The sequence below is a fragment of the Manacus vitellinus genome, unplaced genomic scaffold (assembly GCF_001715985.3).
Source record: "Manacus vitellinus isolate BGI_N305 unplaced genomic scaffold, ASM171598v3 scaffold_34_pilon, whole genome shotgun sequence".
In the NCBI taxonomy this organism is placed as follows: Eukaryota; Metazoa; Chordata; class Aves; order Passeriformes; family Pipridae; genus Manacus; species Manacus vitellinus.
The window spans coordinates 3,153,483-3,165,730 of NW_021940488.1; the positions used below are offsets into that span (position 1 = coordinate 3,153,483).

The 12,248-nt window shown below is 40.6% G+C and overlaps 1 protein-coding gene across 1 annotated transcript in view; it reads left to right on the plus strand.

Moving 5' to 3' along the window:
* The window catches only part of MRPL39 (mitochondrial ribosomal protein L39), a 19,682-nt gene extending 8,258 nt beyond the window's left edge, over positions 1–11,424 (plus strand). Inside the window, exons 2-10 of the mRNA XM_029961434.1 lie at positions 1,220–1,426; positions 1,659–1,798; positions 2,458–2,557; positions 3,826–3,893; positions 5,124–5,236; positions 6,410–6,475; positions 7,700–7,853; positions 9,924–9,971; positions 11,279–11,424. Coding sequence (XP_029817294.1) covers positions 1,220–1,426; positions 1,659–1,798; positions 2,458–2,557; positions 3,826–3,893; positions 5,124–5,236; positions 6,410–6,475; positions 7,700–7,853; positions 9,924–9,971; positions 11,279–11,368 — 986 coding nt within the window. The 3' untranslated portion in view covers positions 11,369–11,424. The remainder of the gene's footprint in view (positions 1–1,219; positions 1,427–1,658; positions 1,799–2,457; positions 2,558–3,825; positions 3,894–5,123; positions 5,237–6,409; positions 6,476–7,699; positions 7,854–9,923; positions 9,972–11,278) is intronic.
* The last annotated feature ends 824 nt before the right edge of the window (positions 11,425–12,248 follow it).

Genomic DNA, 12,248 nt, shown 5'->3' on the forward strand with positions numbered 1-12,248 from the left:
GGGCGAGCTTGGGCTCAGGCTCGTCCTGCGGGGGTGCCTTGAGGGGCTGAGGTGCCCTGGAGAGGCCGCAGGGGAGTCGGGCTGTCTGAGGGAAGGGCCTTTGTAGCCAGGGAGCGATATTAGCGTTTTCACAGAATCACAGAATGCTGGAGATCATCCAGTCCAACCCCCTTCCCAAGGCAGGGTCATTTAGAGCAGGTGACACAGGAACGCGTCCAGGTGGGCTTGGAATGTCTCCAGAGAAGGAGACACCCTGCCCTCCCTCGGCAGTTCCAGTGCTCTGCCACCCTCAGTATAAAGAAGTTCTTCCTCATGTTGAGGTGGAACTTCTTGTGTTTTAGTTTATGGCCATTGCTCCTCGTCCTGTTGCTGGGCTCCGCTGAAAAGAGTCTGGTAGCATTCTCTTGGCACCTGCCTTTGAGATACTTATATGCATTAATGAGATTCCCTCTCAGTTTTCTCCAGACTAAAGAGGCCCAGCTCCCACAATCTCTCGTCATGAGAGAGATACTTGAGACATCATCTTTGTGGCCCCTTTTGCTCCTCAGAGTCCTGTGTTGTAGCTTTGTGCAGGCACTGCAGGGACTGAGCGTGGTCACTCGCTGGAGCTGCTGAAGTGCTCACCTTGTGCAGATTGAGACAGACATGTGGGTGATTGGCAGCACAGTCTTCCTTTTTCCCTTTTTTAGAAGACAACAGCTTATAAAGAGGCTCTGAAAACTCAGAATGGGTCACACAGAATAGATTGTGTCGGAAGGGACCACAGTAGATATCTGGTCCAACCTTCCTGCTCAAGCAGGGTCCATTGCTCAGGATTCTGTCCAGTCAGTTCTGGAATATCTCTAGTGAGGGGGACTCCACACCGTCTTTGGGTGATCTGTTCCAGTGCTCGGTCACTGCACAGCAAAGAAGTTCTTCCTCATGTTCAGGTGGAACTTCCTGAGCATCAGTTTCTACCTGATGCCTCTTGTCCCATTGCTCAGCACCACTGAGCAGAGCCTGGGCCATGCCCTGACACCTCCCTGCAGACACTGACAGACACTGATGAGGTCCCCTCTCAGTTGTTTCTTCTCCAGGCTGAACAGGCCTGATTCTTTCAGCCTTTCCTCGTAAGAGAGATGTTCCAGTCTCCGAGTTGTCCTTGTTGCCCTCCACTGGGCCCGCTCCAGGGTTGCTTACTCCAGGATTGTTGCTCACACTGGGTCTCTCCTTCCCCCAGGGTTCCTCTCCACTCCAGCTGCGTCTCGGCTGGTGCCCGAGGAGATGGTTCGGATGCGTAACGAGCTCTTCACCAAAGAGAAGGAGAGACAGTTGTCTCTCCACCCACGGATTGAGAAAATCGAGGTGAAGTACACTGGGAAGTCGCACCCTGGCACCGTGTTTGTCATGAACAAGGCTCTGTCTACACCCTACAACTGTGCCATGCGTAAGTGGGTGGGCTCCTGAGCTAACACTGTGCCCCTCGTGCTGAATGTTGTGCTGCCAACTGAACTAGGAACTGAGTTAATTTTTGGAGGATCTGTTAACAGCTCATCTTCCCAAGTCATTTGCAGAAAGTGAAACTTGCAGTTTGTAGTTACAAATGCAGGAGTCTGAACTGATCCTGAGAAATATGGTTAATAACTCTGTAATACTTTTGGGCTTTTTACTTTCTTTAGATTTAAGTGAATGGCATTGCAAGAAATCAGTTTTGGCTCTTGTGGATGGAGAAGTCTGGGATATGTACAGACCCTTGACCAAATCATGTGAAATTCAGTTCCTTACCTTCAAAGATGAAGATCCAGAGGAAGTAAACAAGGTAAGTCAGTATGTTATTCCATTATAGGTGACCCTGGTTGTCTGTCTCTTATCTCATTGCAGGTGTCCCTGATTATGACCACTTGATTCTGCATGCCCCCTTCAATTCCATGTCTGTCTGCTTTCTTGAACTTTGTTGTCATGAAAGTTCAGATATTTTTAATGGCTAGTTGGTGCATTATTAGGTTGTCATTAGACCAGTGTGTGGGCTATGTGATGTGCTGGCATCCCTTTCAACCTATATTGTTGCATTATTCTATGATTTCAGACTTATCTCCAGGGAAACATCTGGATTGCTTTCTATGTGCACTTCTGTTTTGATTTGATTCTGTCTGGAGCATCATCTCTAAACAGAAGTTTAAATACTAAAGAAAGTAATCACAGAATCATAGAATGGTTTGGGTTGGAAGGGACCTTAAAGATCATCCAGTTCCAGCCTCCTGCCATGGGCAGGGATACCTTTCATTAGACCAGGTTGCTCCAAGCCCCATCCAGCCTGGCCTTGGACACTTCCAGGGATGGAACGCTTGGGTAGACAGCTAAGTCTGTGCATCATTCAGTTAAATTCTGGCATTCTTTTGGAATAATTAGCTGATATTCACCTGCTGTGGCTTGTTAGCTTCTAGGTAATGAATGCATGTTTTGAAATTCCCTTTGCAGGCGTATTGGCGATCCTGTGCCATGATCATGGCGTGTGTGCTGAAGCGGGCATTCAAGGACGAGTACTCAGTGAGCCTCGTTAAAGCTCCAGAAGTGCCAGGTGATAGAAGTGTTCTGTATTCATTGTCTTTTGCTGCTTCTTAAGTGAATGTTTAATAACCAAAGTTATCAATAAATCAGAGGCTTCTTTCCCAAAGATTGATGATACTTCTCATTGCTGTGTGTATTACATGCTGTTGCTGTTGCCTTTAATTTATAGTAGTCACACTAAAAACAATTTCATTATTAGTGTACAGAAAATTGGTCCACGTTTCAGACCACTTAGGATTTCATAGCTGAAGTGAGTACCTCAACCTCTGTTTTGTGAAGTGACATGAGTAGGGTTTCTAGATATGATGTGATGTGTTTCTGTGAAATTTGCTCTAATAACTGCATAACCTTGTGAGCACTTGAGTTACTAAAAATGACAATCTCTACACCAGATTGGAAGATTATTGAAGTACAAACGGGGTTAGCAACAGCATCTACTCATCTGTGACCTGATTTAAGATTTAGGAAAGTGAGAAAATGCACAACGCTTTGTTTCAATAGCAAAGCCTGCATGGTTATGCATTTGATATATAAGAAGGTTGGCTGCTGGTCCTTACAGGTGGAATCCTGTAACTGATTCTCTTTTTAACAATTTCAGCATTTGTCTTGATTGGTAAGTACAGGTGGATATTTCAGTTCTGCCAGAATTTGGAATAATCTTGGCTATACTGAGAGCTGTATTGTAATACTGTATGTGTAGTAGAAATAGTCTGAGATTACTGGGTTCAAAGATTTGATTTCTAAATGGCAGTAACTGAATAAATATAAATAAAGAGTGTTGTAACAACTACCACAGAAATTTGTATTGCCTTTATCAGAAATTTGTGTCATGCTTGTGTCATGGTAAAACATTTTACTTCAGCTCTAATATTGTCTGATTTCTCTATGCAGTAAATTTGTCTTTATAATTTAGTTGTTCAAATTTAGTATATGATGCTTGCAAAGGAAAAATGTGAAGTATTTTCAAAGTGTGTGTTTTTGTGTTTTTTTTTTCCCCAGTGTTAGATGCAGTTTTGTTAAGCAGTATATTTTTCCCCCTCTTTAATGGGGTGCCATTTTACTGACTCATTTCAAATTACTTTGTCATTCAGTGAAATTAAAATTATAGAGGTTTATTCTGCCTTCTTATTGTGTAATCAGAGCTGAAAATTTTATTTTATGATGAATTTCTTGAGATAACTCTGTTTTTCTTCTCAATCAGTTTGCTGTAAGACTATAATGTGACAGTGAAATACACACTTTGTTACAAACATTAATATTTTTGGGTTGGAATTGCAGTGATCTCTGGAGCTTTCTGTTATGATGTACTTTTGGACAACAGACTGAATGAATGGAAACCAACAAATGTAAGCACTTTTCTTTCCTGAAAAGTTGTATAGCTTGTGTCCTTGTCCAGTGGTTGTTTTTTAATGGGGGAGAGGGCACAGAGGTTTTCTCTTCTTTTTGATGGGTGTATCTACACATCAGGACTTCCCTTTGGGAGCTGATCTGTGCATTTACAATGCACTGGCTGTGTTGCAGGGTGCTCTCAGAGTTCCTTTCAGATGAAACTAAACCTTAAGCTGTCCTCCAGCTGCTTACAGGTTTTAGGTATCTGGGGCTAGAGTAGGTTCTAGTCTGAAATAAATTTCAGAAACAGTTGATGTAGCTGTTGGGACCTCTGTACCATCTCTGTTACTGTGCAGACCTGGTCCTCCTCAGCCTCTCCTGCCTGGTAATGTAGATGCAACTACAGTCTTTGTGTGAGTAGAGCCCTCCAAAAGTGAAAATGTGTGTAAGATGTGTATTTTCAGCTGGTGGTTTTACAGCAGAATCAGTTTGTTGTTAAACAAGAACTATGAGCACATTCAGCTGAAGCTCCCGTTAATAACTTGCTTATATTTCATACTCTGCAGTAAATCTAATAATCTAAACCCTCTAAATCTCAGACCTATTTGGAATTACAAGTATTTTACTCGTCTGGTGCCCGTTCTTGTTCTTGTGCCCAAATACCAGCAGAAGTGTGTGTGGCTAACAAAGCAATATTGGTAAAATGGAGAATTTCTCTTCAACATGATCTTGTAGCTGAAGTAACTTACCTAAAAACATTTTCTATGTTACGTTATAAATGTAATTTCTCCTCATAACAATCTGTTTATTTATCAGTAAATCTGAGTTCTGCAGAACTTCAGATTCTGGACCAAGGTGACCAATTTCTATCTATTAAATATTCAGTATCTTTTTTTTTTCCCTTTGATTCAATCCAAATAGAGGACATTTACAAGTGACATCACCACTCTGGGAAACAAGATATACAGATGAATATTTAGCAGTAGCAAGACTGTATGTGTATATATCATGTAGGGAAAAACTGAGAAGTTTAATTACTATATGTTGTTTCCAGTGGACAAATGCCTATTGGTTTGATTGAACATTGAATCAGTCCATTTAAAGAGTGATGATCTGTAGCAATATGTATTTAGGATTTATAGTAGATGATCTTTGTTGTTTTGACTAAAATTTAGTGTTTGCTGTGCTTTATCCATTCACTACAGCTGAGAAACAGTGGTTACAGTTTTATATGCCCTGTTTTTTAGGAAAACTTCCGTTCTCTTACAAGAGATGCCAAAAAGCTAATCTATCAAGACCTGCCCTTTGAAACACTGCTTGTCGAAGCAAAAGTAGCACGGGAAATGTTTCAGCATAACAGGCAAGTATCTGAAGTTGCCTTTGGTTCAAAAAGGCAATTAGAAATCAATTCAAATCTCTGCTTGGTTTTGTAAATCTGAAATAAGGTGTGACAGGTGAAGTGAGAAGGTACTTTTCCCACTGCTCCGAATCAGCCTGTTTCCGTTCTTTTTGTCACGCTAACTTATTTAATTTTTAATGTTCCCTCCAGAGGTTTACTCTGGCCCCTTTACTGGATGTAGTTTTGTGACAAACTGAAAGACTGTAAGACTACTTTTGTTCACTAGTGAGCTTCAAGGTTTCTCTACTATTAAACTGAAGCTCTGGTGGTTAACCTTGACGTGGTAGTTTCTCAGCCTTTGCTGAAAGGCTTTCATATTTAAAGAGGAGGAGGTTTCTTGTGTCTTGGTATCTTCAAATGAAGATTTGGTGAAATGCAGATTTTGAGCTCTGCAGAGGAGAAATGGCTAAAATACTCTGGTCTGTGCTACAAAAACAGTCTTGTTCAAAACACTCCATTCTATGCTGAAAAAAAAAACACTTTAGCAATGTTTTGGGAAAAAAAAATCTTTGGTCCACAGCTTTTTGGCTGGAGGAGCTGGAGAGATGTGGGGGGAGGAATGATAAATAATTTATAATTTTGTGGACCAAAATAAAACTGTGCCGAAGCTAAAGTTGCAAAAATAGCAAGTTGTTTAGCTTAATGCTGAAGATGATATTAACGTGACGTAGACCAGCATCTCTTCACTGTGTTGGCATTGGCAGCAGGTGGGCAGTGACTTTTGATAGTAGCTTTAGGCACTGTGTGTAGAAAGCACAGACAACACCTTGCTGTATTGCAGGTGACCAGCTGTTGAGGGCCACACATTGCATAAAATCAGTTTTGCATGTGACTTGAAAAACTCTTATTTTTCTTTGAAGCAGTAGATTCATTTGGTCTTTCCGAATTTGATCTCCCTCTGTTGAGGGAGCACCACCCTCCTATACCATATGTGTGGAATAGGCTGGAATGGACTGTTTCAGTAGCAAGGGACCTACAACAATACATGTTGTCATTAGGAATTTAAACCTGTCTCAAAGCTCACATAAATACAAACATTTTTCAGGATGCTCCTTAACATGTTTTCTGAAGTATTCTCAAAAGAACTGGGTGCTAAAAATGAGGATTTTTTAAATATTTTTTTGTCTTGTTCAGATACAAAATGGAGGTGATAGAACAAAAAGCTTCCCAGAATATGGAAGGAATTGTAACGTTACACAGGTGAGCAAAACTGAACTCTCATTCTGTAATGATTCACTGAAAGATTTGATCATATTGTAAGTACTCTCTGCAAGTGAGAAGAGTAAGTTACTTATGATGGTTTTAAATTTAAGAATCACTTGTATTCATCGCTGTTCTGTGGTCTGTCTAGGGTTGTTTGGTGTGGTTTGTTTGTTTCTTTTTAATAACCATTATTTTGTGATACTATGTGATACTACATTTCTATTTCTTGTTATGTTAAAGGTAGTAATTGCCAGAGCAGTCTTACTGCTTTCAACGCTTTTACATGAAATCTAAATAAACCTCTAGAGCTTGGCAGGTTAAATAACATGCAAGCCAAATACTTGTTTGTAAACAAGAGTTAGCATTGTATGCTGGATTTTTCTTCTAAAGTTGTCAAGGTCTTCCTAACTGGCAAGCTACTGCCTTGTAGTGGTGGAGGTGAGAATAAAACAGCCTCCTGGGATACATAAAGTTCTTAAGCTCCTTAAGCTGGAGGCAGGAAGCTTGTATTGTATCTCAGGCAATTAAAAGAATTTCTCTCTAGCTCAGGCTAGTGTAGGATATTCCATTTTCTAGATGTCTAAATTGTTGTGCCTTTGATTTTGGAGTCCACATCTCTCTGAAGGAACAAATGTCTTTGCAGTGATGGTTCTTGAAATTTTAGAACAATTTTGTGTCTGTTGTTCTCTCCTTTCTCCCACTCTCGTTTGCTCAATAATAGGGAAAATGGGCTTACCTTTTGATTTCTGGGAGAGGTTTGTTCTGAGTATTTGTATGCTGTACATCTTTCTGTATCTCACTTTTCTTAATTGATTTGCAGTTTTTCAAGACCTGAAAGGTCTTGAAAAAAAAACCAACTGTGCAGGTTGTAAACACTGTACTGTGGAAAATGAGTGATCTTGCAGACAAATCTTTTTCTGGTGAATGACAGAGTTATCCCAGTTTTAGGGCCAACATGGCATCAAAGATTTGTTAAACCAAGGATCCTTCCCTAGACTTGAGGTTTAAATTTGCTAAGTTCATTTAAGGAAATAGTGTGACCTGTACTTTTTCTTCAGGAAACCTATAAATGCTGAATGGGTATTTGTTTAGGTTTGGTTTGGTAATTGTGTGGATTTTCTTTTTGTTGATTGGAATTGGCTAATCAAAAATAAAACCTAATCTGCTTGTACTTTTCTCTGAATATATTTGACATAGGTTGTTGGTTTTTTCTCCCATCAGGTTTGGTGACTTTGTAGATGTTACTGAAGGCCCCCATATTCCAAGGACAAGTTTCTGTTTCCAGTATGAGATAACAGCAGCCCATAATCTTCAGACTGACCAATCTGAATTGATAAGGAGGTTCCAGGGTGTGTCCCTGCCAATCCATTTGAAGGTAATTAATTTGTGCAGGTTTTCCTTCTTTAAATTAGGGCATTCTGCTTACTTTCTGATCTTTTATTATGTACTGTGCTGGCAGCTGAACATAATTCAGAGGTGAGAACAGGAGAAAAGGAAGGCCCATGATGAGGACCATGTTGGATATTTGGGGGTTGTTTTCCTGGAATTATTGTGGTTGTGGAATCAGAACTAGAAAAGTTTGCATCAGAGGACCCTTGATGTTATTTTTCAGTGCTGAAAGCGTTGTTTTGGTTGTGCAGTTTCTGGCTGGATAGTTCATTCACCTTCATGAAAGAGCAGAACTTGGAAATTGTACTCATGATGCAGGATATAATTCAAAATCTTCCAAGACACCAAAGTAAAACTTAACAACAATAGCAGAAGACGTCCTAGTGCTAAAAACAAAGGCTTTGCAAAACTGTAGGTAGAGGAAGAAGTCTTTCTTCCCATTCCTGTTGACTTAAAAGATTTTGACCTGTGGTGTAGCACATGTGCTATTGTCTCAGTTGGGGAAGTTTTCAAGGGTTCCTCAGCTCATCTCTGTGTTCCCTTCCTTACAGTAATTCTCATTTTTGCCCATTAACCCCTCAAGGATTCCAAACAGTCAATGAATCGTGGAAGCTTGGAGTGGTTTGGGTTGGAAGGGACTTTAAAGATCATCTCGTTCCACCCCCTCTGACTGGGGCAGGGACACCTCCCACTAGATCAGATTGCTCAGAGCCCATCCAGCCTGGCCTTGAACACTTCCAGGAATGGGGCATGTGATGGTGTAGTGGGTTGACCCTGGCCGGATACCAGGTACCCATTAAAGCTGCTCTCTCACTCCCTCTCTGCAACTGGACAGAGGAGAGAGAAAAAAAAACCAGCTAAGAATTCATGAATAAGAGCTAGGAGAGGTCAGTGACTGATTACCTTCGTGGGCAAAACAAGACTGAAAATGGGGATAATACTTATATTTATTACTAACAGGATAAAAGCTAAAGAGTGAGAAACAAAACAGTCTTAAAAAACACCTTCCCCCCACCTCTTCTTCCTTCCATGTCCCCCCTCCTCCCTCCCAGCAGTGCAGGGCAGGGGGAATGGGGGCTGTGGTCAGTTGTTTCTGCTGCTGCTCAGGTAGAGGAGTCCCTCCCACGTGAGACAGTCCTTGATGGACCTCTTCGGTGTGAGTCCATCCCTCAGGCAGCAGCTCTTCCCAAAATGCTGTCCCGTGGGTCACTCCTCCATGAGGCGCAGTCCTTCACAAATGAGCTGTACTGATGTGGGTCCCTCACAGACGCTGCAAGTCCTACCTGGGAAAACCCTGCTCTGGTGTGGGCTTCCCTCTCCACAGGCTGCAGATCTCCGACAGGACCCTGCTCCATCCTGGGCCTCCCACGGGGTCACAGCTTCTTTCATCCATCCACCTGCTCCAGCATGGGCTCCTCCATGGGCTGCAAGTGGGTCTCTGCACCCTGATGGTCCCCAATGGGCTGCAGGGGCACAGCTGCTCCACCATGGTCTGCACCACGGGCTGCAGGGCCTCAGCTCCAGCACATGGAGATCCCTCTGCCCCTCCTTCTGCACTGACCTTGGTGTCTACTTTGTTGTTCCCATGTTCTCACTCCACTCTTCCCTGGCTGGAATTTCTTCTGCACAACAACCTTCTGTTCTTAAATATGTTATCACAGAGGTGTTACTATTACTTCTAATTGGATCGGCCTTGGCCAGCGACAGGAAATCCATCCTGGAGCCGGGTGGCATTGGCTCCACCGGACAGGAGAAGCTTCTAGCAGCTTCTAACACCACCGGACAGGAGAAACTTCTAGCAGCTTCTAACAGAAGCCACCCCTGTAGCCCCTCCCTGCTGCCAAAACCCAGCCACAGAAACCCACTACAGATGGGCAGACATTTATTCAAGTCCCCCAAAGGAATATGGGCAAATCAGACACTGAAATTGTTGTCTGTAGCATCTGAGAGGGATTATTATGGCTTTGTGCCATCATTTTTATACATTTTTCAGAGTATATTCTATCATAAGATTATTTTTTACCTCACTAACATCATTTAATGACATGTCACACAGGCTCACCACACCGTGTGGCCCAGACTGCTGGAAAGATCAAAGAGGCTGGTAAGTCTCATTAGTGCAGCTTAGCAAATACCAAGGTATGTTGGGGTAGAGAATTTGAATGATTAGAGGTGGGTATTATATTCAAGAATGTATTTTTTGTAACTGAAATATTCACAGGTGAAGAAAAATCAGAAATCTAACTGCTTGTGTTGTAGAGGACCTGCTAATATTGTTTCTGGAGTCTGGTTATTAAAATACATTGTGCCATTTAAAATAAACCCCATACACTATTCAATTGATATAATTGGTAGAATTAAAAAAAATGGAGCAAACTGTAACAGACTTTACATCCATGGCAGGGAAGCTGTCTGCTTCTAAGAATCCCACATGTTTTTTATAGAAATATTTTAAACTATTGTTAATTATCACCTTATATTTCAAAGTCATCTCTAGAATTAATGTTGGTATCGTGTGTGTGTAAAATTTAAAATTATTTTTTCCCATTTCAGTCATGAACATGGGAATATTTACGCTTATCTAGGTTTTGGCTAACAAGTTTTCTGCCACAGGTTTGAGAGAACAGATGTCAACATGTTTCTTATGAATAAATACAGGGATAAAATCTAATACCACTGGTTGAATCACAGGATGACCTGGGTTGGAAGGGATCTTAAAGATCATCTTGTTCCAACCCCCTGCCATGGGCATAGGCACCTTCCACTACACCAGGTTGCTCAGAGCTCCATCCAACCTGGCCTTGAACCTAGGTGGAAGTTAGTGGAGATAGAAGGGAATGCTGTTTCAATAAACTGCATAAATACACCAGTTTAGGCATTTTTTTCCTGTTTAACACCTACATGGCAAATGAGTTTCTTGCAAACACTCTTCTGTTAAAGAACCAATGTTTCAAAGTTGAAAAGTATTTACCCCTGAGAAGCTTTACAATGTTTCAGTAAATTCAAAAGGCAAATTTGTAAGATAAATGAAACTAAAATACCATAAGCTACATATAACCAGAGACTCACTATCAAGGCATGTTTAAACATAGGAAATCTTTGTAAGAATTAAACAGCATTTGCTTTGGAGCCTTCAGATCAAACATTTTACTTATTTATGTGGTGGGAGAGAAAAAGAAGTACTGTATGTCTGCTAAAACTTGTTAGCCAAAGATGTTTTCTGAGCCTACCCCACAGTATTTTCTATGAAATTAGTTTGAATATTCTTGTCCTTCAAATTGTGTAATTTTGGAGAAAATAATTGTCTTTTTAAGCTATCCTGTCTTGTTACAGTGACAGCATGAGGGGATTTTCAGTATCAAGGAGAATTAAATCACTTTTAAAAATATAACAAAATTTATGTTTCTGCAGGTCACTGAAGAAAAATACATGGAAGCAGCAGCTGAACATCTCGAGGCAAAAGATGGAACTGAAGAAGGAAAAACTGTATCATTAAATTAACTTGAACCTCTCAATGTACATAATAAAATGTGTATTTTTACATGACTCATATAAAATTGTCTTGGGTAATTAATTTGAATTCTGTGGACCCAGATCATGGATAGGTGTAAAGAGACAGGAATTTATGAGACTTTTCAGTCCATTTCAAAGACTTCACTTAAAAAAAGGGTAGAGGGGAGAGAAGGTAGTGTTTTATCTGCAATAATTCATCTTGCAAGTTACCCCTCTCCTTACCTTGATGACAGCAGTTGTGTGTATCTGTATGTTGTTGCCTACTGAAACAGAAAATTGAGACAAATGGTATCTTAAAAAGATACCCTTAAAAGGTTCCAAAATAGTAGTATTTTACTAATTTTGGTTTCCTGTCAGAATTGAATTAGATACTCTGTTGTGTTTCTGGTTGCAAAGTCTCCATTCAGTAGAGAACTGTGTAATTGCCACTGCTTGAGTTTAGTTATTTCTTTCTGCTGCACGAGTGCAGTTAAATCATTTTCCAGAACAGTACCAGGAATGTAGTTCATTACCTTCATCCCCAGTGTAGTAAGATTTATTATGCCTTTTCTTCCTTTGATATTTAAATATGGTGACTTCAATTAAATATCACAAGGATGTTTTGTTAGATGATGTTTTCTGACATTTTATATTTTTGTCCCCAACTCATTAGAACTGTTTTCATTTTTATTACTTTTTGAAGTGCAAATATTTTCTCTGAATTTTATCCCAATTACTGTTTTTAACATTGACTGCATCACTTGCTTTCCAATTGAATTGAAACTACAGTTTTGTGAGAGCAGGGTAGCAATTCAGTAAAATAGATGTAGGTAAGGAAGTCTGACCTACTGTAATCAAACTAAATAACCACTAAATGCAGAATGTTTCA